General features: G+C 33.7%; 1 protein-coding gene and 1 pseudogene across 1 annotated transcript; one reads left to right on the plus strand and one right to left on the minus strand.

Annotated features, from left to right (window-relative positions):
• Positions 1-11,867, minus strand: part of LOC126809798 (uncharacterized) — a 48,386-nt pseudogene extending 36,519 nt beyond the window's left edge.
• Positions 11,868-13,763: 1,896 nt separating this feature from the next.
• On the plus strand, positions 13,764-22,767 carry LOC126808789 (uncharacterized). The gene is made up of 8 exons (XM_056103550.1): positions 13,764-14,049; positions 15,151-15,211; positions 18,260-18,378; positions 18,802-18,997; positions 19,493-19,528; positions 19,864-19,944; positions 21,436-21,519; positions 21,958-22,767. Exons 3-8 carry the CDS (start codon positions 18,349-18,351, stop codon positions 22,146-22,148), a joined length of 618 nt encoding a protein of 205 aa, XP_055959525.1. The 5' UTR covers positions 13,764-14,049; positions 15,151-15,211; positions 18,260-18,348; the 3' UTR covers positions 22,149-22,767.
• The last annotated feature ends 520 nt before the right edge of the window (positions 22,768-23,287 follow it).

The following is a 23,287-nucleotide window of genomic DNA, read 5'->3' on the forward strand; positions in this document are numbered from 1 at the left end:
GCCCTAATGACGACTGAGTTCGAATTTCATGGAAATTAGACAAAAATTGCCAGACAAAATGGCCACCCCCCGTACGCAAATAGTGTAAATATATGGTATATCAAGGTTGTGGACCCTCTAGAGGTCACAATTTTCTTCTGATTTTGATGAAACTTGAAATGTAAGTTTATAACCCAAAGATCTCGGTTCCTTTCCATATTCGCGCATATCGGACCATAACTTCCTGAATTATGGCCCTTGATTGTACAGAAAATCACGTTTTTAGCTTATGAACACTGTAGAGGTGACAATTTTTATCCGATTTGGTTTAAAGTTGAAATGTATGTTTATAACCCCCAGATCTCTGTTCCTTTCGATATTCGCGCATAACGGACTATAATTTCCTGTATTATGGCCCCTGATTATACGAAAAAACCTTACAATATATCACCGTAACACCCTAAGGTTGGTTGAGTTCGAATTTCGTAAAAATCGGACCGAAACTGGCGGACAAAATGGCCGCCCCTCGTTCGCAAATAGTGTCAAAATATTGTGTATCAGGGTTGTGGACCCTCTGGAGGTCTCAATTTCATCTGATTTTGATGAAACTTTAAATGTAAGTTTATAACCCAGAGATCTTGGTTCCTTTCTATATTCCCACATATCGGAGAGTAACTTCCTGAATTATGGCCTCTGATTGTACGAAAAATCGCGTTTTTAGCTTGAGGTCCCTCTAGATGTCACAATTATTATCCGATGTAAAAAAAACGTTCAAATATATCCCTGTTACACCATAATTTTGGTTAAGTTCGTATTTCATGAAAATCAGACCAAAACTGCCGGACAAAATGGCAGCCCCTCGTATACAACTAGTGTAAACATCTGGTAAATCAAAGTTGTGGACCCTAGAGGTCACAATTTTGATCTGATTTTGATGAAACTTGAAATGCACGTTTTAAAACCCAAAGATCTTGGTTCCTTTCGATATTCAGGCATATTGGGTAGTAACTTCCTGAATTATGGCCCCTGATTTTATGAAAAATCATGTTTTTAGCTTGTTGTAGAGTTCCCAATTTTTATCCTATTTAAAAAAAACATGTGAATATATCACCATTACACACTAAGATCTTGGTTCCTTTTGATAATCGTGTATATCCGAACGTAACTTCTTGGATTATGGCTCCAGATTGTTCGAAAAATCGCATTTTTAGCTTGCAGAGTCTCTAGAGGTCACAATTTTTTTCAATCTGATTAAAATACAGATCTATATTTCGTTTCCTTTTTTTATACTTTCGATGGCCTACACTACATGAAGATCTGACAAGTTGTAGCGATAGGTCACGTCAGGGGTCAAAAGATCGACTTATGACCCTATGGTGTCAGACATTTGATTAACCAATCAGCATTGATGTTACTAGTGGATTACCCACAGTTCCGTGCAAAACACGCCTAAAGCTCGCTGTGACAGACCGTTTCATTGGCGTATCCCTGACACCATTCAGAACACGAGTTAAATAACAACTCTTGCAGATCCGAGTGTAGTAAAGACAAGTAAAACGAATTTTTGAACTATAAAAACGAAACGAAATAGGATCTGTGTTTTAACCAGATTGAATTTTTTTTTTCCGATTTTAAAAACAGTTTAAATATTTTACCATTCCACCATAATGAAGGTTGAATTTGAATTTCGGGAAAATTGCAATGAAACTAGCTCGACAAAATGGCCGTTCTTTGTACGCAAATGGTGTGAAATTATGCAATACGAAGGTTGTGGACCTCTAGAGGTCACCATTTTTATTCGATTCTGATGAAACTTAAAACATATCTTTATATCCCAAAGATCTCAGTCCCTCTTGATATCTGCGCATTTCAGACCATAACTTTCTGGATTATTGCCCCTGATTGTACAAAAAATCCTGTTTGTTTTTAGCTTGTTCTCTACCCATCTCTTGCAAAATATGGGCGATCCTGCCTGGCAGCCGCTGATTTCATGTCTTCTTAAGTTAAAATGATGATAACCAATTTATCTTATTAATTCTGTATTTCTAAAGGCTTTGCCTACATCGTCATCCCTGAAAAAATCCTGGTCATTTATGGCCTTTTACAGAGTTTTCTCGGAGAGATCTAGCTTTATTGGTACCTTATCTGTGGGTATACACTTGTGCTTTGAAAAATATTTCTTTGACAAAGCTTTTACAAGTTGAACGGACACGTATACTGTCTAGGTGCTTTGGTCTTCTCTGTCGATGTTTTGGTTCCCCTGTCCTGGTCATTTCCTTAGCATTAAAGAATTTGTTTTGTTCACAGGGTGCAAGTTGCAAAGCATCTATTATCTCATATCTAGATGCTTATGTTGTCGTTTCATGTGTCTGTTTAACTTTCCACCTTTGATAATATTCTTGCAATTACACGCAATTTCGATCAAGTTTCTGAAAAAGTAAGGATATAAAAAAGTTTAGATTTCACAAATGTCCTATTTTTCTGCACCTATTGGTTAAGCATGTGTGAAATGATTAAGAAAATATCCCATGCCAGTACCAGTAGTTGAAACATATTCGTTATGTTTGACTAATCATGATTCTCACACACTTTTGATGTCTGTACCAATACAAAACATTGTACCATATGTTGGTCTTGAAATGATTGTAAATGAGACACTAATAATCACTCTTTCAGTTTAATTTTTTTTTTTGCCGTATAGTATACAATTGATATTTCTATTTCAGATTTGAGTTTACAAGCTGCCCAGAAGATTATGTCTGCAGATATTAAGGATGCTTTAACTATTTTAACAGATATTAGTCAGAATTTTCCTGTACAAGCCAGGTAATTAATATAATATACTCTTCAAAAAAGTAGGGGATATTGAAATGCAAATACCTATGCAGGTTGTGATATGATAAATAGTCATGGACACTTGACATGCTTTTTTTAGCTTGTTTTCTGTCCATCTCTTGCAAAATGTGGGTATATCTGGCATGGCAACTGCTTGTTAGTTTATGGACACACTAGAGATGATAATTTTTATCTAATTTTAATGAAACTTCAAATATAAATTTATATCCTAATGATCTTGGTTCCTTCCATTATTGGCGCATATCGAGCCATAACTCAGTCATTGTTTTTGAAGGTGCACGATCGCTCACGAGCGCCTGCCGCGCACCTGAATGTTTTTTTTTTTAAGTTATAATAAAAGAGTGCTGCATTGAATAAACATAGTATACTCTTCAAAAAAAGTAGGGGATATTCAGAAACAATACAAAACTGCGGAAATGCACTGATGTTTTTATTAGAGGTAACCAGTGTATGTTAATAACAGGCCAATTGCCTACGCATGAACATAAACAGTTCGTATGTGCGGCTTATCTGACCCACTCCTTTTGCAGTGCCACAGCCAATTCTTGCAGTGTGGTTGGTTGGCGTTGATGTCGACGAACACGTCTCCCGATCTAATTAAACGTATCACATTAAAGCAAAGATACGCTAAACAATAAATCTTATGCAAGAACCGATAGGAAAGCAAACATGGATAGATAAACCAGCAGGCGGCAGTTTTCATCAACTCTTCTTCAAAGTGTCAAATTTGACAATGAACCCCTCCCATGTGTATGGCGCTATTGCATGTCGCATGTGCAGCTCATTGGTTCTGTTGGGGAGATAAGTTCTTCATCTGTGAACATACTCGCAAAGCATGTCAAATGTCCATGACTATTTATCATATCGCAACCTGCATAGGTATTTGCATAAATTCAATATCCCCTACTTTTTTTGAAGAGTATATAATAATTATCTTTAAAGTAAAGATTGAAATGCTAACTTGAGATTCACTTCCTCCTATTTCTTTTTCACTCTCCTCAGAATCTGTTTTGAATAAAGGTCGTGAATATTCTTCTTCCATAGTAAATATAAATTTTAAAATAAATGAGATACACATTTTCATTTTGTTTTACCTGAGCCAAATCAGTCTTATTTGGGGATATATTTTACTCAAAAGTCAATTTTTTAACTAGTAATAATATTAAAATGAAATAAAAATTGATATTGACATTTTGCAAAAATCATCTAAATACTTCACACCTAAATATGTACGGTTTTCAAAAGTTAGATAAAAAAATCTTCATTGTAGTCTGATCCCATACACGCACCTACCAAGAGTAGAGTGGCCCACAGCCTCTATTATCTGTACTATATAAACTGACCTGTTTTAACAGCATGTTGTCATGCAGATCAAAACTTCGTTTATGAGAAAAGTGCTCTCACAAGCTCGCCAAGAATAGACATTCACGTGACAATATTCATTCACTTATTTATCAATGAAACCATGTTAAAAATTATTCTTTACTCGTTAGACTTTTAAAAATAAGTAGTTATGAACTAGATTAAAATTTTGGCTAAAACTCGATGATTTAATTTCTAAGTTAGTTGATTGTAACCAATGACGTATATATTGTAACAGTTCAGAGTCTACTTTTAAATCCACTCTCGTGGCAACATACCGTCACTGCAAGACTGAAAGTTACTTTTATTTAACTGTAAAACTCTGTTGTTAGTGGGCGCTTTAGTTACTTTAGAACTTACCTTGTTGCTACCTCTAAATACGCAGAAAAAATTTGAGACTGGAAATTAATTGAACGAAATTATTTTCCCTAGTCTCAATTAACCAGACGTGTATGATTATAATAAAATTACGGCACTGGTCACAAGACTTGGATTCTAATCATTTTAGGGCGTTACGAATTCGGCCTCCAGTTTTGTGTCAAATTTAATAGGAAAATGTGCCATTATGGCTATGCCATCATTCGTGTTTAGTATCCTTAAGCTTTCGTAAATACAGGCAACCTCTCCCTCTCTCTCTCTCTCTCACTAAGGACAGCGCACCTGTACAAATGTTAAATTCAATAGTTAATTGTACGTACGTAAAAAAAAAAAAAGGAATTCCGACTGCGGAAAGTTAGAATTCATTTTTCAGAGCAAAATTTGAAACTTTGATGTGACCAAGAAACATAACTCTTTTTGATGAAAAAATCTACCGCTGTAACGCCACTTGGTCGATCAACTTTTCCACATATTAGAAAGTCCCATTCAAATGGTTAAATCACACAAATATCCATCTTAGCAATAGTTTAATTGTTAATGAATGATGATTTTAACGGTGAGTCTTATCATATTTGTTAAAATAAGCCCCAAATATAGCTTGTTTAATGGATTTTTAGTTCTGTGCATGAACCACTCTACCAAGAGTTGTCTTTCCCTGATTCCTCCCCGGTTCCACTTTCTGTCATATTGACAATTTCTACGGGGGATTTTGGCATAACAAAAGCTCAAACTATACAAAATATATACTAGGGCTAGACGATATTTTCGGTAATTCGATAAATAGCGATATTAAAATTTGAGTTCCGATAATTTATAAACCACCTAAAAAATCGCGGTATAATGATATATCGTATTGTGTGTTTTTCTATTAATATACCGGTATTTTACACGATATATCACGATATTATGTGCTGCATTTGGGATGGGATTGACATCGAACAATTTACGACATTACGTCACGATCGATGACTCGGATGACTTGTCACTTGTTCATTGACAAGGCCTACTAAATACATGAATAGTCTAGTGGTTTTCTCGATTATTAAACTTGAAAAATAAATTCATAATTGAAAAATTATTATTTAATTTATAGAGACATTCCCCTCTTGCCGTTGGAATTTGTCATTATAATGTCAAACCCGTCGCTAATGTTGTGCAACACTCGAATAACCAGCCAAGTAAGTCATGGCGTAATATCTTCTCTTCGTCGTCTTCGGTCGATTTATCAGTGGCACCATTGGGAAATAGTTATTACCATTTAATGTATGATGCCGTTTGTTAGTTAACTATCATTTTGTGTGTGTGTTTGGGTGTTTTGGGGTTTTTTTTTGCCAATTTTTAAACTGAAGCCGATTTAAATAAAAGTAAAATGTTATTTGTAAATAAAACTAAATTGTGTCTAGATATTCGAGATTTACACAAACTCCAGAGTTATGCGCTTTTGTAGTGTACTGAATAGGAGAAATTACGTCTGGTTCTTTGAGTCTACTCATACCCACATGTTATTCAACATTTTGGCGGAACATTGCGAAGCTCAAGCTGATTGAACAGTAGTAATAAAGCCTAACACGGTTCTAGGACATCTCCCCCACCCCTCTCCACATTTGCCTAGCCAAAACCCTAACCCTTGAACTTAATTCTCGGTCTGTGCTTTTGAAACAGGAATAATGCACCCTAAGGGGGAGGGAATGACCTGTTTTTAACACTTATATAATCACATCTTTTATAATAAAACTAAAATATCGGGATATTGTGATATATCGCGATATATTTTTAGCTTTTTATAATAAAACTAAAATATCGCCATATAGTGATATATCGTCGTTTTTTGGGAAATATCGCGATATTTGATTTTACCAATATCGTCCAGCTCTAATATATACCAGGCTATTCAAAAATGCTGATATCTCGAGCGGAGCGGTCTTTTTTTCAAAGTTTCTATTACATGGGCCATACTATATACCGGAAAACAACCGGAAAACACCATTTTATACTGAATCCCGGAAAACACCGGAAAAACACTAAATACCGGAAAACATCCTAAATACCGGAAAACACCCTAAATAGGTAACCCGGAGCCTGGTCCTCTGTGTGCGGTTTTGGACCAAGTGAGCGCCGATGAAGGAAGGTCAAGGTCATTACGATGTTCGTTTTACAAATAGCCCCCCCCCCCCTCAAAAAAAATAAATAAATAAATAACAAAATTTCCGATTTTTTTTTCTCCAAAATTTTGTTGAAGCCTATTATGTTTTGAATGTTTTAAAAGACGCAATCAGTCTACCTCCATCATTGACCATATTTTAGTTTGTATTTTAATTTTAGTTTTCAGTAAATTTCAGTAGATTTAAGTGTTTTAGTATTTCAGTAGATTAAACACTGCCCTCGGAGGGCCCCATTATATGCCGGTTGCGCCGGTCTCCTGATTCTTACCAGTAACGCTGGCATCAGGGTGGTACGAATTAGTGGAAGGCACGACTAGGCCAACTCCTCCCTAGATAACAAAAATCGCATCATAAAACAGCAAGTATCATCAAAAGCGAGTTAATAAATCTCTGAATAGTTCGAGTTGAAGTTCCAGGTTTAACCATCTATCCATCTCGTTGGAAGTGCTAAAAATCTACTTGTTTCTGAGCTTACTTTCATTCCAGGGCCAAATATAATCACTTGAACCATAATAATACTCAACATATTCCATCATATTCCGAGGGCCGCACACAGGATTTTTTTCTGGATTACTTTTCGAGCTTTTTTCCCCAACTTGTTGACCAGTTTTCCTTGAGAAAACCTCAACTTTCGCCCAATTGTCGATGAGAAAACTACATATTCTATCTTACTGCATTGACGGGAAGTGGTAAGCTGGACGTCTGTGAAAAGGGTTGATCGATAAATTTTCAAGGAAGCAATTGTTGTTTTTGTTTGTGAAATAGAGGACTCTAGCCGATGAGGCTACTTTCCCCCCGAGAACCTCAGGCAACCAATTTGTTTTATGTACTACTATCGTTATAAAACATTACTATGTTAAAAACTTCCTGGTGGCTGAAGACTTACACCGAATGCGTATTGGGAAAATAATGTCCCCGAGAAAATGTGCTGCACTGTGTAAGAACTTGCATCCTTTGATCTGAAGATTGTAGATGGAAAAGTATCATTTGAACTATTTCAAAGTAAACCTGCATTTTCGTATATCATCCCGTAATTTGTGATTAATGACAATGACTGTGGAAATAATATGGGTTGTGGAACGGAAGATCTATGTTCGTCACGTGACTGGACAATTCCACCCCTGTCCCAACCTGACGATGATCCCTTCCGGAGCGGAGCGGCGCGTTCTCTAAAAAAGTTTACTCTTCTAAGTTTTCCGGTAGCTATTTAGTAACCCGGAGTTTGGTCCTCGTGTGTGGTTTTTGACCAGGTGAGCGCTGATGAAATAAGTTCATTAACATAAAGCGAGCGATCGCCCAGGGTCAAAGAAAAATTTCTTTTCAGATTTTTTTTTAACAATTTCTTCTTCCAAATTTCTCTCAAAAAAAAATTCAAATTTTTTTTCCAGTATTTTTCTCTGTAAAATTATTTTCTACGAATGTTTTTTGGTAAAACCAATTTTTTGGAAAAATTTGATTTATTTTTTGTGACAAATTTTTTTTCGTCAAAAAAATTTGGGAGAACAAAAAATCGGAAATTTTGTTTGGGGGGTGGGGGGGCTATTTTTAAATCGAATATCGTAATGACCTTGACCTTCCTTCATCGGCGCTCACTTGGTCCAAAACCGCACACAGAGGACCAGGCTCCGGGTTACTTATTTAGGGTGTTTTCCGGTATTTAGGGTGTTTTCCGGTATTTAGTGTTTTTCCGGTATTCAGTATAAAATGGTGTTTTCCGGTTGTTTTCCTGTGTTTTCCGGTAAATAGTATTGCCGCTATTACATTTAAAAATTAAAAACAAGAAAAATAAGCAAAAATTTGATCAAAATCTTACCTACTATGGCAGTCCGCAAACTTCAGCTCACTAGGTTCCACAAAAGTACCATGTGACCACAAACTTCCTGAATATTCATGAGACCCCATAGTAGAAATGGTACTTTTTTCAGTCAGGGTTTTTAGCATGCCAAGAAAAGGACCGCCAGCGCCTCTAGAGGTGTTTGGCATCGCTACTGAGGGTTATTTCATATGTACTTACTTTGAGTTATTTTGTTAATACACAGTAGACTGGAGAATATTTAGATGTTATAATCAAGTTAAAGAGGCATTATTCAAGAGCTAAATTTGCCTATTGTAGGTCTTTCTTTAGGCCTTAAATGCTCAAGATTTTAACTACGGGTAGATTAGAATGTTTGGGCCATTTAATGATTTAATTTCAAAATGGAGGAGTGAGTCTAAGTCTCATATATACCAATACTGTGGTTACGATAATAAACAATCAATGCACACATCTTGTCTAAACTACAAACAGTTATAACTTGGCTCAGACTTATTTAAACATGTATTATGCAAGAGCAAAATCTGCTTATTACAAGTCTTTCTTTAGGCCTGAAATGTTATCTAAATTATCAATTAGACATTAATTAACTTATCCAGACCATTATAAACTCTCGATGTCAAGGCTAGCCTTCGATGTTGGCTGGATTAGATTCCTATATGACGCTTAACAGCCATTGACTGCCCGGACGATTTAGCTGCTGTGGGCGTATGTTTCGTTGCCTGGCAACCTATCTTTTTTTTCTTCTGAAAAGTGTGACATTCCTCTTTAAAATATAGGAGTTGTTTCTACACAAAGTAAAAAAGTTACAGCATACATGAGAAGTATCAAACGTGAGTTTTGTGCAAACAGGGCACAGTAAATTTCTGCAAATATCGGTAAAATTCTAATTATCGCAAAAAATCTAATACCACGAGGCTAAAATCTGTAGATACGGCGTGTTAATTAACAGGGGTGAGAAATTGACTGAAAGGTGATTTAATTATCGCTAGGGGTGAATATCTCCATGACGGTGCGTTTTCTGCACTATGTGTGTTAATTAACGGACGGGTTAAAAACGACTGACACAGTGTGTATTTTTTGTTTGGTGAGTTTTCTCGAAAGCGTATTATAACTGTAGCAAAGGTGATTTATTAAGGATCAACAGGCTTTATCTGACACGTATGTGTTAAATCTAATTTACCGTGTGATTTCTTGTTTGACCGTGTGTTTTACGCAGATCGGTCTTTGTTAAGTGTAGGTCTTTATATATGGATTTATACGTGGGGTAGTTACGTATATGCGTTCTTATACGTATTTCATTTCTTGATGAATACTACGAATTTTATTCTTCGTACCATAGTTGGCTGCAGTTATTTATATATTTGATCTTTTTTGTGGGCTTAATTTGTTTACAAATTATCGTGTGTACCACTGAACTGTAAATGCATGTATCTTCAAATTGATCACACGCAGTATCGTCATTTCCCGATATTCGAACCAACCTCAATTTGATTATCCGATATATTGATATTGATATCAGATTAACGAATCTGTTTCGAAAGCAAGTTTATAAATATAAAATCGCACAATTAATGAAAACTTGTAAGTTTTCGTCACTGCTATATTTACTATACTATGCTTGGGAGTATTAATGTATAAATGTATAGTTTCTTGCCTGGGTCATAGATAGGACTACCAAGAAAAATTAATTTCCTCACTATATATAACAAATGATAATTCACATATAAAATAACACTAATGAAAATAGGGACATGCGCCCGCTTCCACCCACGGTGATAATGCCCATTGCCGAACATTATTCAGATTCGATCAAGCTCTGTGTAACAAGCTCCTCTTTGCATACAAAATACTGACATATGACCTAATATTGAGACGCTTGTTCATATAGCCGCTTGTTTTCTATTGTATGAAATAGCTTTATTATTTTACTCCACGGTACTAAAAAACCACAGGTTCTGTGATTGTGAATCCAGCCTTTATTTTACAATTTATACTGTCGGTTTGTGCACGTTTTTCACACGGAACTGCACTTTGATGTTGAGAGGCGACACACAGTTAGCTCTGCTCTTTGATGTTGAGAGGCGAGACACAGCATGTGCTCGAAAGGATTAGCTGATAAAGTTGGTTAGAATTTGGCCATTGTTACAGTTTATTCCAATAAGTACAACAAAAAAGAATAATTTTGTAATGTGGGTGAATACTGTGGTATATTCAGTTTTGATCTTATTGCAATGGATAAATGTATGGTTCACTTTTCGAGCATCCCATTTAAATAAAGCTTGATATTCTATTAACATATATACATTTCATTTTTTTTCTCATAGGAAATTTCGGTTAGTATCTGAAACGAAAAAAATGTCCAAGCCATTATATTATATTGTAATCAGAAAAATGTTCAAACAAAGAAATGAACTAGACAAGACAAAGAGTATAAGCAATACCATTATTTGTTATCACATTATTGATTTTTATATGCGTTCATAATTAAATGTTTTAATTAAATCGTAACGTATGAATTATGTACTTTATTTTTCATCGAATTGGGTGGAATTTAAGACTGCGCAGGGCAGTGATGGGATTTCAAAATTTTTCTTGTCGGACATTTTACCGAAAATAAAGGCGCATAACTCTTATCGTTATTTAAGCAGACGAATTCGTACCACAATTAAAAGTCACATGTCAAAATATTCAAATCCCGTACGTAATAAAAATAGGTGAACTTCGCTATTTTTCATATTTAATTCCCGTACAGTATTCAATTCATACCACAATTAAAAACCACATGTCAACAAAATATTCAAATCCCGTACGTAATAAAAATTGGTGACCTCGCTATTTTTCACACTTAATTCCCGTACGACATTCAAATTTATGTCAGTAAGCATTTTCGTAATATGTTGAATGAAAGCTTGCCGATCCTGCTTCGGCATCAAATTCACAACCATAATATTCCTTTAGAATTACGTGTCTTCGTTTATACGGCAGCAAATGAATGCAGAACTTCCGAAATAGTTAAATCACTTGTAAACAGGCATAGCTAACTTCAGCGAATAACACTCTTTCACAGTCACGACAGAGTGACAGGCATCATAGGCAACACAGCAGAATGATTGACATGCTTCTTAATTCCCGCCTACAAATACGTTATAATTTCTGCTCATATAGCTATTGGTAGCCCCTCCCCTTTTTGTTATTTTGCTGGGTGCGTACTAGTCTCGGTTACCCAGAAACTCCTAGTCTTCAACATATTCGTAGAATATTTTTCTGGATAATAGAGACTAATAGCCTACGTGACTCACATCACACAGCTTCATAGTAAGCACTGCCTAATAATATGTTAAGCAATATTTGTGCCGCGCTCGAGATCAAGGGAAAGTGCCACTGTGGATGAGAATTTCTATATGGATTCTTAAAAGACGTAAAAGATATCGTAGACAAAATGACTGTCCATTGATTTAGGGTGTTATTTGTGCTTACGATATGTGACATCTATGATTAGTTTATTATAGATGATGTTGGCTCACATCAATGCGATTAAGATGCCCGACAAATGAGAAACCACGAGGTAAACAGGTGGATTAAAATTATAATCATTCTTATTGAATTGATGAATAGTCAACGATAATCGGGTTGAGTGGTAGTTATACACTCAGTAAACTATATTAATTTTGGAATTTTGAATATTATTCACCATGTTTTGATGTCCGATTGGGCATATTCCTGGTCGGACAATTTTGGGCGTTTGGAAAAAAGATTCGGACAAGTCCGGAATGTACAGGCAAAATCCCATCACTGGTGCAGGGTGAAGACGGGGAAACGTTATCAAGTTGTTATTCAAATTATTCAAAGAAATATAAGGCCAAGAAATATGTGATGGCATTGAAAAGGAGAGATTTATGTGCTACTATGCCGACATTATCATAGCCTACCTGGACTACTGCTAAATCATAGGACTATGATATTTTTCTACAGCATATTTCTCCCCCCCCCCCCCCAAAAAAATCCTTTTATTAGAAAATTTAAAGTCTTTTCAAATAATATTAACAGATTATTTGTTGTTTGTTTGTTGTTCTTCTTGGATTTGTTAAATTATTAAAAGGAATTTCCAATTCACATAATAGTAATTTACATTTCTAATTATAATCACCAAACTGCCACCAGAGCACGAACTATACGCTTCGCTGATCATCAACTTGTAACAACGTTGACCTAGATGTTATATAACTGCTGCCAGACTTTATTTAGGGGCAACATTTGTAACTATATAATGTGTATATTATAAACCAAAGGTACATTTAGAATTATAATCAGAACAGAACAATAATATTATTCCCAATACATTCATTGTCTTATTATACGACGACTTTGGTTTAATAAAATTTAAAATTCGTCATGACTCTGTAAATTAATAACGATATGTTGTGTATCCTATTTAAAAACTGTAATTTGTCAGGGACACAAACACCTCAATGGATTATGTACATACATAAGCTATAGATATTTTAATTACATCAAAATATTGTTTATAAAAAAAAAGAAAAAAAGTTACATCAAAGGTGTATTAGAAATTACTGATGTTCTGAAATAGTTTCTTTTTACAAAAAATCATGACGTGGGACTCAATATAGAATAATAAATGACCAGAAATATTGAAAATGAAGCTATATAAGTTTAAAACTATGACTTTAAAATATAGTGAATATGTCGAAATAGGTAACTGCAGCAATAAATTATTATTGCCTAAATAGATTCCTATAAAGGCAGTGGCCTAATTCTTTCATGCAATTTTACATATCGGATTTAACTTTGAATGGTGTGAATAGAATACATAACAAATATAGTGAAATTTAGTAAAATATAGTGAATATGTCGAAATAGGTAACTGCAGCAATAAATTATTATTGCCTAAATAGATTCCTATAAAGGCAGTGGCCTAATTCTTTCATGCAATTTTACATATCGGATTTAACTTTGAATGGTGTGAATAGAATACATAACAAATATTGTGAAATTTATTGAAATACATGACAAACCATATCTTTATACAAAAAATTTGGTGTGTATCATTATTAATGCCCCACACACCCTTTATTGTCCCCCGTCTTTCGAAGAAAGCAGGGGACTATTAAAATGGGTTCGTCCGTCTGTCTGTCCGTGTTTACGAATGGCTATCTGTTGGGTCAAATTTTAGTACAATGGACACTTGTTGGGTACTTAGGGACTTGTTGGGTATACCCAAGAACAACTGAAATTGGGATGTGTTTTTCATGACATTATTGGGTATTTCAGAAGAAAAACCCAAGAAAGGTTCGGACCCCAGTATGTCCATCAATATGTGTCCATACGTGTATTTCTTCATAATTGAATTTCCCTCCCTAATAATGTAAAGGTCAAGGTTGTTTATGATCTATGGGTAAGCTGATTCATTTTCAGCCAATCAGGCAGCTGCAGTTGAGTCCATACCTTCTTGGGTATTGGAAGACCAGGAGGAAATTGGTAAGTTGTGTTTTATTTTCATTTTTGCTTTAATTTTCTCTAATGGTATTCATTAGATAAAAGGTAGATCATGTATTCATTTTAAATAAACATTCTACTTTCTGTATGTTGAAGAATAATGTGTAACCATCAAAATTGTCCAAAATAGCAAAAATACAAACCAATCAAAATAATATGTGACAAAATGGCGTCTTCGCCATGCTTGTAATGTCTAGGCTACTATTATTTTGCTTTTTATGTGTGTGGATTGGTTAACATATGAAATGTATCTTGTCTTTGAACACTGTTCACATTATCAGTTCAGAGAAATTCTGTGTTTAACATTAAAAATGGATATTCATTGTTTTCTCAAATTCAAATATGTTCAAAAAATACAGATTCCTAGGCTAATTTTCTTTGACCTTGTGTCACTTTATATTGTGGCTTGTGTTTGTTGGGATTTAAATGTTGCTTTCACAATTGAAGGAAGATTATAGATATAGACATAGCTTCACAGGTATGCATCTTTATTGATTGCATGTAATCTTGAGCTAAAATTTTGTTCTGTTAGAATATTTTTGATGACGAATGTAGCCAAGAATTTTGGACAATTTTATGTCCAACACTTGATGAGTAAGATATGTCCAAACTTTATTGGCTTCAAGTATATTTAAATCAGATTCAGCCTGTTAGAATTTTTTTAATGACGATTGTAGCCAAGAATTTTGGACAATTTTATGTCCAACACTTGATGAGTAAGATATGTCCAAACTTTATTCATTGGCATCCATTCCGCTAATTTCATAGAACGACGTAACAAAGACTTTTAGAAAACTATTGCACTGTGTAGTTGAAGGTAGATCAACATATTTCTGTTCAAGACACATTTCATCTAGCAGCAACGAGTGGCAAGGTCAGGTATGCTGAGCTTTTGGTTACTTCTCAGTAGTGTTCTGCGAGCAAGAATAACAATAAAAAATTGAATTAACTGGGTGCTCCGAGGTATTGTTATTTTTGGTCAAATTAGGGTTTCAGAGAGGCAAATTTCAAGGGATTAGGATAATGCATGTTGTATAAACTCTAGAATTAATACTTGATTGAATGCAAATCATTATCTTGCAGGTTGATTCAATTGTTTGTTACTGTTTTTGAAACAGCTCTCCTCATAGTGCAGAATTATAAGGTAAGGATTTCCCAAAAATTTTGAACAATTTTATGTCCAACCTTGTTGAGTAAGATATGTCCGAACGTTATTGGCTTCAAGTATTTTACAATCAAATTCAGTCTGTTAAAATGTTTTCAATGACGAATGTAGCAAAGAATTTTTGATAATTTTATGTCCAACACTTGATGAGTAAGCTATGTCCAAACGTTAATGGCTTCAAGTATTTTAAAATCAGATTCAGTCTGTTAGAATATTTTCAATGACGAATGTAGCCAAGAATTTTGGACAATTTTATGTCCAACACTTGATGAGTAAGATATGTCCAAACTTTATTGGCTTCAAGTATTTTAAAATCAGATTCAGTCTGTTAGAATATTTTCAATGACGAATGTAGCCAAGAATTTTGGACAATTTTATGTCCAACACTCGATGAGTAAGATATGTCCAAACTTTATCGGCTTCAAGTATTCTACAATCAAATTCAGTCTGTTAGAATATTTTCAATGACGAATGTAGCCAAGAATTTTGGACAATTTTATGTCCAACCCTTGATGAGTAAGAAATGTCCAAACGTTATTGGCTTCAAGTATTTTGAAATCAGATTCTGTCTGTTAAAATATTTTCAATGACGAATGTAGCCAAGAATTTTGGACAATTTTATGTCCAACCCTTGTTGAGTAAGATATGTCCGAACGTTATTGGCTTCAAGTATTTTACAATCAAATTCAGTGTGTTAGAATGTTTTCAATGACGAATGTAGCAAAGAATTTTGGACAATTTTATGTCCAACCCTTGTTGAGTAAGATATGTCCGAACGTTATTGGCTTCAAGTATTTTACAATCAGATTCAGTCTGTTAGAATATTTTCAATGACGAATGTAGCCAAGAATTTTTGATAATTTTATGTCCAACACTTGATGAGTAAGCTATGTCCAAACTTTATTGGCTTCAAGTATTCTAAAATCAGATTCAGTCTTAGAATATTTTCAATGACGAATGTAGCCAAGAATTTTGGACAATTTTACGTCCAACCCTTGATGAGTAAGAAATGTCCAAACGTTATTGGCTTCAAGTATTTTGAAATCAGATTCAGTGTGTTAGAATATTTTCAATGACGAATGTAGCCAAGAATTTTGGACAATTTTATGTCCAACCCTTGTTGAGTAAGATATGTCCGAACGTTATTGGCTTCAAGTATTTTACAATCAAATTCAGTCTGTTAAAATGTTTTCAATGACGAATGCAGCCAAGAATTTTGGACAATTTTATGTCCAACACTTGATGAGTAAGATATGTCCAAACTTTATCGGCTTCAAGTATTCTACAATCAAATTCAGTCTGTTAGAATATTTTTAATGAAGAATGTAACCAAGAATTTTGGACAATTTTATGTCAAACACTTGATGAGTAAGATATGTCCAAACTTTATTGGCTTCAAGTATTTTAAAATCAGATTCAGTCTGTTAGAATATTTTCAATGACGAATGTAGCCAAGAATTTTGGACAATTTTATGTCCAACACTTGATGAGTAAGATATGTCCAAACTTTATTGGCTTCAAGTATTTTAAAATCAGATTCAGTCTGTTAGAATATTTTCAATGATGAATGTAGCCAAGAATTTTGGACAATTTTATGTCCAACACTCGATGAGTAAGATATGTCCAAACTTTATTGGCTTCAAGTATTTTAAAATCAGATTCAGTCTGTTAGAATATTTTCAATGACGAATGTAGCCAAGAATTTTGGACAATTTTATGTCCAACCCTTGATGAGTAAGAAATGTCCAAACGTTATTGGCTTCAAGTATTTTGAAATCAGATTCAGTCTGTTAGAATATTTTCAATGACGAATGTAGCCAAGAATTTTGGACAATTTTATGTCCAACCCTTGTTGAGTAAGATATGTCCGAACGTTATTGGCTTCAAGTATTTTACAATCAAATTCAGTCTGTTAAAATGTTTTCAATGACGAATGTAGCAAAGAATTTTGGACAATTTTATGTCCAACACTTGATGAGTAAGATATGTCCAAACTTTATCGGCTTCAAGTATTCTACAATCAAATTCAGTCTGTTAGAATATTTTTAATGAAGAATGTAACCAAGAATTTTGGACAATTTTATGTCCAACACTTGATGAGTAAGATATGTCCAAACTTTATTGGCTTCAAGTATTTCAAAATCAGATTCAGTCTGTTAGAATATTTTCAATGACAAATGTAGCCAAGAATTTTTGATAATTTTATGTCCAACACTTGATGAGTAAGCTATGTCCAAACGTTAATGGCTTCATGTATTTTAAAATCAGATTCAGTCTGTTAGAATATTTTCAATGACAAATGTAGCCAAGAATTTTGAACAATTTTATGTCCAACCTTGATGAGTAAGATATGTCTAAACGTTATTGGCTTCAAGTATTCTACAATTAAATTCAGTCTGTTAGAATATTTTCAATGAAGAATGTAACCAAGAATTTTGGACAATTTTATGTCCAACACTTGATGAGTAAGATATGTCCAAACTTTATTGGCTTCAAGTATTCTACAATGAAATTCTGTCTGTTAAAATATTTTCAATGACGAATGTAGCCAAGAAATTTAGACAATTTTATGTCCAAGTCCAACACTTGAGTAAGATACGTCTAAACTTTATTGGCTTCAAGTATTTTAATATATTGTCAATGTAAAACTGTATAAAGGTGCCTAATCTCATAACCAACTCTTTTTGTGCTATCTATCTCTATATGACTAATTTGAATGAATACTGTGCAAAACTTATCAATGTATTTTATAAGTATTTTGTATATTTCTTTTAGAATGGACTTTGTTTGGGCAATACTTCCCGGGTTACCCCAAAAATGCTTTTGGCCCACAATTTTGAAATCGACCCTGCTGCATTCAAAAATACAAATAGTATGTCAATTTAGTGTCTGGAGTAGTTCATACTATGAGTTTCCTCAATACAATGGTGATTTATTGCTTAGCTATTGACCAATCACAATTGAGGATTGCACACAAGGTACTTCATAATTTCATTTATTAACTTACTGTATTTATATACTTAACAGGACATGGTGTATTGAGAGCTTATGATAGCCTAAAATCGTTATGCAAAGAAATTGAACTATCAAAACCACACAAGATTACAAGCGTAAACATGCGCAAGTATACAGCTACAATTGCTCAAGTAAGAATAAGACCTAATTGTATAATGTTATTTTTTATTAAAGCCTCTATACTGTGGATATTTTGGGCTGGAGAACATAATTGATCTAAAGTTGACATTGACATTGTTCAAATTCAGTCAATTGTACACGAATCTATGAGCATTCAAATATTCTGTGCTCTTATTTACATTTTGACATCATCGCACCACCGCGCCTATAGTCAACGTTTATAAATCGAAAAGGAATCCCAAGTTAATCTGAGAGATCGATTAATTTTTTAGAACTTGGATTAAAAATAAATGCTGCAATTTTCAGAAGGAGTTGTCATCCAGTGAAACACAAACATTTTTGATACGATTGCTATTGTTATGCTCATACTACCAAAATGAGTAAATTATTACAAGTATTCATATAAAGTATAGAGTGGAAATTTTCTTTTGCAGATATTCGATCTAAGCAACAACCAACAACAATGGTTACTGAACCATTTGGGGCACTCCATGGATGTGCATAGAGTGCATTATAGACAAACTTCAGGATTAATTGAGAGAATCGATATGGCAAAGCTGATGCTTATGCAAGAGTTTAACCTTACTTCCAAATATGCAGGAAAAAGACTAGAAGACATTCAGTTGAATGGTTAGTATTTCTATATCATTTCTACCACATTTAGAACATAAAATGCATTTTATGAATATGAATAACATGTAAGTTACATTTACTACTATTAACAGATGAAACTAAAGGTCATAAACATCTTCCAGGAAGAACCATTGGTTGTATTTATTCAAAAAAAATCTTTGTCTGAACTAGTAAATTCTAAAAATATGCAGATTAAGACTTTCAAGTGCTGGTTTCTCATCGATTGTATACCAATTTATTCCAATGCAGCGGACCAGTTAAGATTGGGTGCACATGTTTAACTAATCATGACAACTAGGTTAATTTGTGAGGGTAGTGGAGAATCTTGAACAGTTGTTTTTCCCAATTTATGTGAATGCTTCAGCAGAATCAAGATAATTATAATACTCTTGTATATCCTTGACTACAACATGTATTAATTTAAAACAGAAGAAACTATGTTTGTTTGTTCTCAATTGTAAATCATTCTTTTCCCTTCTTTTTCTTTTATAGAAATAGTATTTAATCACACAGTAGATGATTGTGATGGTAAGCATTTTTCTATATTCTCCTGAACAAAAAAAGTTCATTTGGACAAGAAGTGCATGTGGCATTTCCAGGGTTCAGCAAAAGCTACATGTATGAGAAAATTTGTGTCATTTATGCTGAATTAGCTGTTAATTACCTTTTTCAAAATTCAAGTACAGGGCTCAGATAACCATCAATCCATATACCATACTAAAATTTGATTTAAAGAGACAATAGAGACTATTTGTATTGTAAATTAATAGAAATTTAAATATGATAATTGGTTTAAGTTAAAGCAAGTTGTTAATTTTGATTCGAAATAACTCCTATCAAATTTATATGTCTTCATTTTGTAGTATCGACACAAGATTTGACCGAGGCTTTGGATCTTGATAACGATAATGTAGACGATGATTTTCAACCTGCTATGAATGATAGTAAGTTTTTACAAATTTTTCTTTCATGGTTGATATAAAAAGTTTTTGTCTGAATTATTCAAATTCTTTAAAATACAAATTTATCGATTCTAGATAGTAAATTGAAACGGCCAAAACTTTGAAGAGTGAACATGAAAATCAAATCATTTTCATTTAAAATCAGCCCAAATAGATCTTTCCCATCAGCACATACAAGCCAAATTTTCATGATTTTTACAAGTCTCAATTGGACAGTCAACCAAAGAAAGAATTTTCTCTCATATCTAGCCATGTAAGATATATGTATCCAGGGTCTTGGGGTATATAGGAAATTCTTATCTTACCCCGGTCTTTCTTACATGAGTCTTTCTTACATGACCTGTCACATCCGTAGTGATATGTTTGTTGGAACGCACACAAAACATGAAACTTCAATCGATTTTGATGTTTTTATTTTGTTTTTAACAAATATATTAAAATATAGTGCGTAACATTTGTGAATGTTGCCATTTTAGACCACTTTAGTTTTAAATATCACAGAACTTCTTTTTGTAGCGTAATTATTTCAGTGTGGCGTGACAAATGTCAATAACAACTGTTTTAAAAAAGACGGAATACGACACCATCTCGGACGCTTTTGAGCGCAGTTCAATGTTTTAATATGAGAGAAAAAGACTCATTCATATGTGATGGGGAAGGATTAGTGCATTCCTCCCTCGGGGATCATAAATTTGGGTAAAAACCTTGGCAAGCCTCAGGTTTTACGCCAATTTATGACCCCCTCGGGAGGAATTCCCTATCCACCCCCATCACATATGAAAGAGTCTTATAGTCTTCATTTTTTTAAATTGTCAACTTATTCGGAGCATAACTTTGTTACTATTCAAGATAAGTAAATGAAACTTGGCATATGTATCAATCAGAAGAAGATGTGTCGCATACAAAATTTGGGGCATGTGACCTGTTATTTGAGGGGTTAACACTATTTTTTAAATAATTTTGTGTCTAGAGCTTAAAGCGGCTATGTTGAAGACGAGTTTGTCCTTAAATCCACCTAAATACACGCTAATATGAAGATAAAATGAAAGAGTAATATATAATTAATAGATTCGTACAATTATAATTTAAAAAAAGAGAACCGATGGCTTGGATTGAATTGGTTTCGTTTTAGATTATGTCAACAAATGTTAAGTCATTAAATTTACGGTAGTGTGATGACCTCAACCGGAAATTACCATATAAGAAGGCCTGATGATTGTCAAACGCTGTCAATGTCAACTTTATGACAGTTTAGGTTGTGGAAAGTGAGATATCTTCAACATAGCTGCTTTAACTTTGTTATCATTTAACATAAGGGAATAAATAACGCTTGTTTTTTCTCATTCTTATGTTCAATCAGGTAAACAAGGTTGAACTGTAGCTTTGCCAACAGGGGGAGCCTTTTGTTTTAGTAAAAATGAAACAGGAAATCTTCAATTGTTATTCTCATTATTATTGTTATTATTTTTTAAGCTGGTAAGGATGAATTCAGCTTCACCGATGATGATGAAGATGACGATTATGATCATACCCCTAAAAAAAAAAGGAGTACTAATGGTAATTTTCATATTTATGTAGAGTCAAATCTTGATATATTAAACACACAAATCACTTGCGGCAATGACTGACTTTTAATCTGAAACTTGGTTTACTCAATGGCTGTACAAATGAGCACCTGGTAATGATAATTCTTTGTCTTTTACCGAAATCAAAATGGACACCATTAAAGTTCGAAATATTACAAATATGCATGAACGATAATTGTTTATTGTCACAACACTAAGTCCAGAATCTTTTAATTAATAATTTTTTTAAAAATATAACCTTGGTTAATAAAAATTGACTATAATATTTACCATTGTAATTGGGTATTACTCTCAGGCTAAAAAACTCTTTAAAAGCTAGTTCAGACTGACTTGGAGTATTACCATAGCTTTTTTATGAGCATTTATCTTTCACTTTTTTGACTTTTTTTAAATTTTTTTTATATTACAGTCAGTACTAGAGTAAGATGGAGTAAGGAAGAAGAGACGGAAATAAGACACTTCTTCAAAGAATATTTTGCAACGAAAGCCACTCCTGGGCGGGAAGCATGTGAAAACATTATAAAACAGAGTAAATTTTTGAAAAGAAGGAGTTGGGAAACTCTGAAAAAAAAGGTCTGGAACATGATCAAAAAGAAGTGAATGTACATGCAGGCTGAAGATGATACTTCATCAAGTTTATGATGTTATTTAAAGTCTCATTGTCAATTTGCCGAAATAAGAAAACATGACCCTTGACATCCGGACAATATTATACTCTGCTGTGTTCAATTGCATATACACATAAAAATAAAAACGATAAAAATACTAAAATAGCAAAACAAATGACTTCAACAAAGTCAAAACAAGAGTATATTACCATGCCAACGCCGTATTTAACACATTTCATACAAGTGTCATAAATCACTATTATATAACATAGTGAAGACATATTTTATACTCTTTTATATTTCCTGTCAGATAAATAAACTTCAAATATATCTAGTTTTGATGCTTATTCTAATTAACCCCACCAATGCCATAGTCACATCAATCTGATAGCTTGATGAAATGCAACAGTCAAATACAAAGTGCAATATTTATTAGAAATTGGGCTTAACATGCCTGTGCAGTGTATTTGATGTCGAACACAACAAAGTATAAAATTGTCCGGATGTCAAGGGTCATGCTTTAATTTCGTCAAATTGACAATGGGAAAAAAATCTGTAACATAACAAATATGTGAAATGTACAAAAATAGATAATAAAAGATCCTTTCAAATCTGTTGTTCATAATATAATACAGACTTATCTGAGAAAGTTCTTTGGCATCTCATGCAAACAACCTCACATATGAAAAAAGGTCTTCTAAAGTGGTTTTGACCAGTTTGTGTATTAGTAATACCTTTGTACATGTACTGTAGCTGCTTTATTGAAAACGCTTTTGAATTTCATATCTTTAATCAATAAAATTTTGAAAAAAAAAACCCATTATATATAGTAATTGAATGTGATGAATATGTCACTTTCAGATATCCGACAGCACATGACTTGCTTTGCTGTTTCACTTTGATTGACAACCATTCACAATGCTTATTATAATGAAAGCATTCTAACCAGTAGACCAAAAATCCTATCATTCCTCAGCGTTAAATGAATTTTCAACCCCTATTAATTTCCCTTGCCCTAAGTAACAAGTTCCAGTTGATTAAAACTTGGCTTAAAGCATTGTATCACTTACATGTAGACAGAGAATGTTACTGATTTTCAGCCCTTATTAATATTGTGATTAAGGGGAAGGT

The sequence above is a fragment of the Patella vulgata genome, chromosome 1, assembly GCF_932274485.2.
Source record: "Patella vulgata chromosome 1, xgPatVulg1.2, whole genome shotgun sequence".
NCBI lineage: Eukaryota > Metazoa > Mollusca > Gastropoda > Patellidae > Patella > Patella vulgata.